The sequence below is a fragment of the Cydia fagiglandana genome, chromosome 19, assembly GCF_963556715.1.
Source record: "Cydia fagiglandana chromosome 19, ilCydFagi1.1, whole genome shotgun sequence".
Lineage (NCBI taxonomy): Eukaryota > Metazoa > Arthropoda > Insecta > Lepidoptera > Tortricidae > Cydia > Cydia fagiglandana.
In genome coordinates, this window is record NC_085950.1 from 12,077,183 (window position 1) to 12,085,297 (window position 8,115).

An 8,115-nucleotide genomic window follows, 5' to 3' on the forward strand; every position below is an offset into this window, starting at 1 on the left:
ACATCACCTATGAGGTAGTTGTCATGTTTAAAAATATTATTTAAGATAAAAAATAATGTGCAAAAACTAGAACAAAAAGTGTTACTTTGATCCGTCCTAGCAGGGAAGAAAAGTGTCACTGTGATCCCTCCCAGTAGAGAGAATGAGCACCTTTTCTAATTGGTGATGTGCAAAATAAGTTACTGCCAATACATTAATTTTTATAAACAGTTATTACCGACTGTACTTCGTACTAGATTATTGTATTGTATACCTATACATGTTTGCAAAATGTAGTTGTCAACATCGGTACCACATAGTCCTTCTAATAAGGACGCTCGGACAGGCTCTATGTATAAAGATGTCCTCCTTATTGTAAGCGATAAAATGGTACCTTTGATTATAAACTCACAATTTTCAAAGCGATACGGCTATAATAGCGTGTTTTGAGTTACGTCTATTATGTCTGCGCTATGGAAAAATAGCGTTGCATTTGCACCAACGTCAAACAATGGACTAGACGGACGCTCGGTAGACGCTAGTGCAGGACGTATCTTATAGTAGGATAAGATTGATTTGCATGGTTTTATTATTATTGTTACAAGTGAAGTGTGAAAATAAATGCATATATTCAATTTTGTTGTTTCCTTAGTATACCAGAGTGTAGTACATACCTAAATTAAATCAAGAGCGTAATCGTAACATTCGCATTTGCTGAAGTAGTACAACGTCGATGCGAGGGTGAAAGGGGACGGGACGATCACTGAAGTAACTGGGACGGACAATATTTTTTTTTAAACATTTTTTCACTTCTCATGCTCAAAAAGTGCACCTTTATGCCGTGCGTAGACGACATAAAATCGCATTTTATGCTCTAGAGCATAAAAGTAAAATTTTCTTCTAGTTAAGACTAAGGTAATCGGTCTCAATAGCCAAATAGTTAAAACATATTGCACAATTTTACTGAGCAATAACATTGTGTAGATGACAAAACTTGTTATATTATTTTATTTTTGCTACAATTTATTAGAAATCCGTATTTTCTGTCATTAAATTCAGTAAATCACATAAAATAGGAGTCGATTGTCGTTCAAAAATGCTCCGAAATGTTTGACTTGGCAGAAAACCAAGCGTCTGGAACTCTGATCACATGTTGAAAATTAAAAAAAAAATTAAAAAGTTGGCGGGAATTGGTTATGTATTGTGTTGTATTGTTTCTTTCGCTTTACGACATTTTCGTGGTGTAAATTGTCGTGAAAAATGTGTTTTATTTTCCTCGCAATCGAAGTGAAAAGCAGAGTGTACAACAAGGGCATAAATGTCCATTTTTACCCTCATCTACTATTTTTGTCTGCGCTTCGCTCAGACCAAAAAATTGCCTCGAGTAAAAATGGGTCACTTTATGCCCTTGTTGTACAATCTACTATTATTTCTTACCCGCTATTTCGCCAGTACTAGGGTAATTCGCCAGTAACCACATTCCCACGCTGAATATCTATGCCTATTCTTTGAGCTAGAAATGATCCAGCCCTAAGGTCACCCGTAGTCGAACGGTCTTTTTATTAGGCCCTGAAAATGATTCTAAGCGTCACGACTGCACCGCCCCAAATAAATAATACTAAAGTAAATAATATCGGAAATAATAGCTTAGAAAGAAAAAAATTGCGTTTCAGTTCCTGGGATATCAAAACATTTAGTTTCTTACTATTTCAGTATTTATCGAAGGCGCAGGCGCTGAAAAAGCATTTGGACTGGCACAACAATGTAAAACAACCAAAGACCAAGAAGTGCAACATATGCGGACACTTGTTTTTGGTAAGCGTTAGAGATAAAACACTACACTACACACCATCAATTTTAATGTGCAGACATATAAGTTTTTGTGGCAAAATAAAGTGATTGACAAAATAAAATATCGGCATGTCTGTTATCGATGTTACCTTAACGTTATACTTAGATATTTATTACATTTTATAAGAAGATAGCTACCGCGAAATACACAACACGTTCGATAACTTCTTCTTTTTTGATATATTGGTAGTTTTCTATTCTTTTAGCACTGAATACTACACTTTATGTTTAAGTACTAAATATACATATAATGCGCTACATTATTTTTTTATTACATAATAAATGTAGCGTTTTGTAATTCATTTGCAGCAAGTAGAATAGGGGATATTACTGCAATGTTCTGCAGCCAGAGTGCAACACTACCGACTCAGTAAATTCATAGACTTAAACATACTGTGCCTTAAACTGTTTTTTGACAAGAGACAATAAAATATGACATTGATGCATCAAGGCGGTTTGTTAACAAGGGCCTACCGGTAAACGCGGAAATCGAAATTTAGTTATCTGCCTCTTTATCGCTCGAATCGCAAGAGTGATAGAGAGATTAGATAACGAAATTTCGATTATCTTGTTTCGCGGTAGGCCATGTGATTGACGTGACGTGTGATGTGTCAATGTGGTTGGTTTACTGTATGTGCCACAAAGGTGCCATCTACGCAGAGCTTTGCCTAATATTCCCTATTGACATACATATTGTAAATATTAATCTTTGACTTATCGATAACAGATTTATCGATGTTTCATTTTCTCAAACACTCGTTTATGCCACAAAAAGTCCTATGTCTGTTAATGTGGCGTTCCAATTCAATAGGTACCTTATTTATTTATTTATTAGTCAAATAAGTAACACAGCATTACAGTAAAACCAAGGCACTGTGAAACTACAAAAAAATACAATACAAAGGAACTACAAATAAAAACAAATAAAGACAAATTAAACATTCGATTTGGGCGACGACGTAACAGTGTGGCTCCGTTGCGTCGTCTGACTTGGTGTAGGATTCGGCAGGTTGCCCCGGTACCGCCGAAACACCACACCCTTCGGCCAGAAGTCCGCGCTTGCGATGGTGTCCTGTAGCGGCCGCGGCACGCGCACCACAAATGAACTGAAGTGCACATAGTGACGCGACTGTAGCTGGTGCACCCTCAGCGTGTAGCCAGTCTTCCGGCGGACGTACTCCACCACCTCGTCGGCCCCGGCGGAGTAATGCAGGCGAGACACGTAGAGCGCCTTACTCGGTGTCGCAATTAGTAGACCAGAATTAACCGGTTCCGCAGTGCCACACACTGGTCTTACGGGGCGCCCTGCGCGCCTTGCTCTTCCTTTCCACCAGTGTGAATCCCTCCTTATCCACATTGGTGCGGGAGGATTTCTCCAAAAGGGGAGCCCGTGATTCACACGCCTTAGAAGGCGTATTGACCCGGTTAGCTGCGACGGGCTGACCGGCGACGTCAGCATATGCACGCTGACGTGACTTCGAAGGGATAGGAGGAGGTCGCGCGCGCGGGGGGTGCGCGGGCGGTGCAGCGGCGCATGCGGCACATTTTACAGTGTCAGCAACACGTAAACTAACCGACTCGACTCCAGTGTCAGGTCGACAATCACTCTTGAAATTTGAAACCGCCGACCGAGTTGGAGCATTCCGCAAACATGTGATTTCGTCGCGTAACTCGGCGATTGTAACTAGGCTAGCTTCAAACTTCATAATAACTTCGGCTAATCTTGTATTAAGGGCCATGATTTCCTTAAACAAGAAGCGAACGTCGACATTGTCCGGGGCACACGACGGCAGGATTGGGGAACCCGTCGCCACAAACTCCGGAATCCGATCCTTGTTTTCCCTTAGGATTTTCATTATATCCTCAAGGGACTTCTTCCCGGCTTCATCCCCTCTACGGTGAGGTACATAGGTGCCGACGATCCCAAGGGACTGGCACAGCACTTGCTTCGCTGCACAGATGTCTTTCACGGTAAAACTCGACGCATGCGAATTCATCTGGACAGCAGTCACCGCATCCATCGCTCCTTCCTGCACCAGCTTATTTTTTAGCTGCAGAAAGGCGAGGAACTCATTCACGATGGGTTGATTCTGTTCGGAGTCACTCATCGCGTCGATCTACCAGCGGCGGCCGAGCCGCGCCAATTAAATTATAATTTGATTACACATGCGTCTATGTCGCTGCGCTGTATTTTTTAGGGTTCCGTACCCAAAGGGTAAAAACGGGACCATATTACTAAGACTCCGCTGTCCGTCTGTCTGTTGCCAGGCTGTATGTCATGAACAGTGATAGACAGTTGAAATTTTCACAGATGATGTATTTCTGTTGCCACTACAACAACAATTTACTAAAAACAAAATAACATAAATATTCAAGTGGGGCTCCCATACAACAAACGTGTTATTTTGCTGTTTTTTGTGTAATGGTACGGAACCCTTCGTGCCGGAACCGTTAGTCCGATTCGCACTTGGCTGTTTTTAAATTTTAATGCCTGGTTTTCATCCAAAAGGTACCACACTGTCGGTTGTCAATAAGGTTGACTTCAAATTCAAGCTATATGGAAATAGCACATTATTGACAACCGACAATAAGCCCTTTACCTACCCTTAGCTACCCTTTTGATTGAAATTGGCACGTATATGTTACATTCTAAGTTAAAGTTTTCCTTTTCAGAGCAATATTAATCTACGTTACCATATGTACACACACACGGGCGAGCGACCGTACCGATGTCCGCACTGCGAAACGGCTTTCTCGCAGCCGCACTGCCTTCGTACGCACTTGATGAAGCAGCACAACATTGACGCCAGGGTGAAATCGGACGGGACGATCACTGAAATGACTGGGACGGAAATAGTAGATTGTGTCACAAGGGAGCAAAGTGACATGTTTACGGCAAGGTCGTACTTTGATTCCTAAACGAAGCGACGGTTAGCATAGTGAGGGATACAAGGGTGTTACGCCCCATATGGAAATAATTTTGTTACCATGTGACACATACTGCTTTTCACATCACCTATGAGGTAGTTGTCATGTTTAAAAATATTATTTAAGATAAAAAATAATGTGCAAAAACTAGAACAAAAAGTGTTACTTTGATCCGTCCTAGCAGGGAAGAAAAGTGTCACTGTGATCCCTCCCAGTAGAGAGAATGAGCACCTTTTCTAATTGGTGATGTGCAAAATAAGTTACTGCCAATACATTAATTTTTATAAACAGTTATTACCGACTGTACTTCGTACCAGATTATTGTATGGTATGCCTATACATGTTTGCAAAATGTAGTTTTCAACATCGGTACCACATAGTCCTTCCAATAAGGACGCTCGGACAGGTTATATGTTTAAAGATGTCATACTTACTGTAAGCTACAAAATGGTACCTTTGATTGTAAACTCACAATTTTCAAAGCGATACGGCTATAATAGAGTGTTTTGAGTTACGTCTATTATGTCTGCGCTATGGAAAAATAGCGTTGCATTTGTACCAACGTCAAGCAGTTGACTAGACGGACGCTCGGTAGACGTATCTTATAGTAGGATAAGATTGATTTGCATGGTTTTATTATATTGTTACAAGTGAAGTAAGTGTGGTGTGTAAATAAATGTATATTTTCAATCTTGTTGTTTACTTAGTATTTCCAGAGTGTAGTACCTAAATTAATCAAGAGTAAATTAATTAACGTAATCGTAACATAACGAACAGTTCTCTCGCAGTCGCACTGTCTCCGCACGCATTTGCTGAAACAGTACAACGTCGACGCGAGGGTGAAAGGGGACGGGACGATCACTGAACTAACTGGGACGGACAAAAAAAAATATTTAGTATTTTTATTTCTTACCCGCTATTTCGCTAGTACTAGGGTAATTCAACAGTAGTAACTACATTCCCACGCTGAATCTTATTATTTATTTAGTTAGTTATTATACTAGAAGTTACAATTTTATTGTTTCATACAATGCTCCACAAAACTACATTTAGTTTGACTGTGGAGTCTCAGTATACTATAATACTATACTTAATTAAATTTAAAAATTAGAATAGGTTTACATTCGTAGTTGAAATAGGTAGGTATATCATGAATACACTATAGTTCAATATAGAATATCTATGCCTGTTCCCTGGTCCTGGAATGAGCCAGCCCTAAGGTCACCCGTAGTCTCGAACGGTATTTTTATTAGGCCCTGAAAATGATTCTGAGCGTTACGCCTGCACCGCCCCAAGTTTTGTTAAATAAATTAAATAATACTTAGAGTTCTTGATAAAGTAAATATTTTCGGAAATAATAGCTTTGAAAAAAAAAATGCGTTTCAGTTCCTGGAATATCAAAACATTTAGTTTCTTACTATTTCAGTATTTGTCAAAGGCGCAAGGGCTGAAATATCATTTGGACGTGCACAACCATGTAAAACTACCGAAGACCAAGAAGTGCAACATAATTATGCGGACGCTTGTTTTTGGTAAGTGTTAGAGCAAAAACACAACACACCATTAAATATTAGTAGTACGTATATGTGGCTGCTACATAATGTGCTGTAACAAAATTGGGCATTAAACACTCGTGTGATCCCACCCACAAACCCACTCATTTTTATTTTTTTATTTTAATGCCTAATTTTGTTCAGTTACATACTTACACTGCTTTCTCGTATGTCTGTGTCGTTTGTGTGCAACTTAGTTATAGATTAATTATGGTTGTACAATGTTGCCACGCCCTAAAAAAACGAACTGTAGTAGGGTCCACGTCTGTACTGGATAAAATAAAAGAACATCTTGTAATACCATACCTACCTATCTATACCTACACTATACTGTAAGCTCTCAATGAGGTGTTTAGAACTCGCATGTTACGACCGGCATTGCAGCATCGTTGTTGAAAGTGTTGATGCATTGGTCAAAATAATTCAATTTTCATTTAATAGATCGCGCTGAATGTTGGAAGAACTCGATTTTGTATAAACACCTAGTTTCATTCGTCCATGATAGGTATGTGACGTTTTTAACCAAAAGGTACCACATTGTAGGCTGTCGATAAGGTTGATTTCAAATTCAAGCTATATGGAAATAGCGCATTATTGACAATCGACAATAAGTATCCTTCTCATTGAGAATGGCACATATAATATATGTAACATTCTAACTTCTAAGTTAAAGTTTTCCTTTTCAGAGCAACAGAATTCTACGTTACCATACATACACACACACGGGCGAGCGACCGTACCAATGTCCGCACTGCGAAACGGCTTTCTCGCAGCCGCACTGCCTTCGTATACACTTGTTGAAACAGCACAACATTGACGCCAGGGTGAAATCGGACGGGACGATCACTGAAATAACTGGAACGAAAATAGTGGATTGTGTCACAAGGGAGCAAAGTGACATTTTTACGGCTAGGTCGTACTTTGATTCCTAAACGAAGCGAAGGATTCTATTATAGAATCCTGAGCGTAGTGAGGGATTCAGGTGTGCTACGCCTAAGATGGAAATAATTTTGCTACCTTGTGACACGGACTGCTATTCACATCATCTAGTTGTAATGTTGAAAAATATTATTAAAGATGTAAAAATAATGTGCAAATAAATGTACTTAAAAATAGTGGCCAGCAGAAAAGTATTATTTTGATTTCGAATTGGTGATGTGAAAAATAAGTTACTTACTGCCGATAAATTCGTTTTTAGAAACAGTTATTGCCGACAGATTATAGTATTGTATAGGTTTGCAAAATGTAGTCTTTAACATCGGTACCACGTTGTCGCTTCCAATAATGATGCTCCGACAGTTTATTTGTATACAGATACAAGCAAATGTCGTCCTTATGGTAAACGACAAAAATGGTATCTTGTGATATCATATTGAAAACTTCAGTCTTCAAAACGATACGGCTATAGCGTGTTTCGAGCGTCGGCTTCTAGTCAGCGTTATGGAAACTAAGCGTCGCACTTGCACCAACGTCAAGCAGTTGACTAGACGGACTTTTATAGAATGTTAAGATTGATTTGCAATGTTTTATTATATTGTTACAACTGAAATAATAAGTGTGAAAATAAATGCATATTTTCAATCTTGTTGTTTACTGCGTATTGCCAGAGTGTAGTGAATAAATCAGGAACGTAACAAACGGTTCTCTGGCAGGCGCACCACAGTCACAGAATAAATAATAGTACTAGGTACAGAAGACTCACTCTCTAACAAAGTGGTGGAACGAGTTGCACTCCGGGAGTGCCGGCAGAAGTGAAAACTCAATGACATTATAACAGTTTTTCGATCAGGTCACGTGTCCGTCT

The 8,115-nt window shown here is 39.4% G+C and overlaps 1 protein-coding gene across 2 annotated transcripts; it reads left to right on the top strand.

Annotated features, from left to right (window-relative positions):
• Positions 1-799: 799 nt before the first annotated feature.
• LOC134673771 (zinc finger protein 624-like) lies at positions 800-7,794 on the top strand. Of its 2 annotated transcripts, none has more exons than XM_063531795.1 (2): positions 800-1,794; positions 6,998-7,794. In XM_063531795.1, the coding sequence occupies exons 1-2, from the start codon at positions 1,555-1,557 to the stop codon at positions 7,241-7,243; spliced, it is 486 nt and encodes a 161-aa protein (XP_063387865.1). In that variant the 5' UTR covers positions 800-1,554; the 3' UTR covers positions 7,244-7,794. The 2 variants fall into 2 exon arrangements, with proteins under 2 accessions (XP_063387865.1, XP_063387863.1); XM_063531793.1 differs by lacking the exon at positions 6,998-7,794 and adding an exon at positions 4,504-5,418.
• The last annotated feature ends 321 nt before the right edge of the window (positions 7,795-8,115 follow it).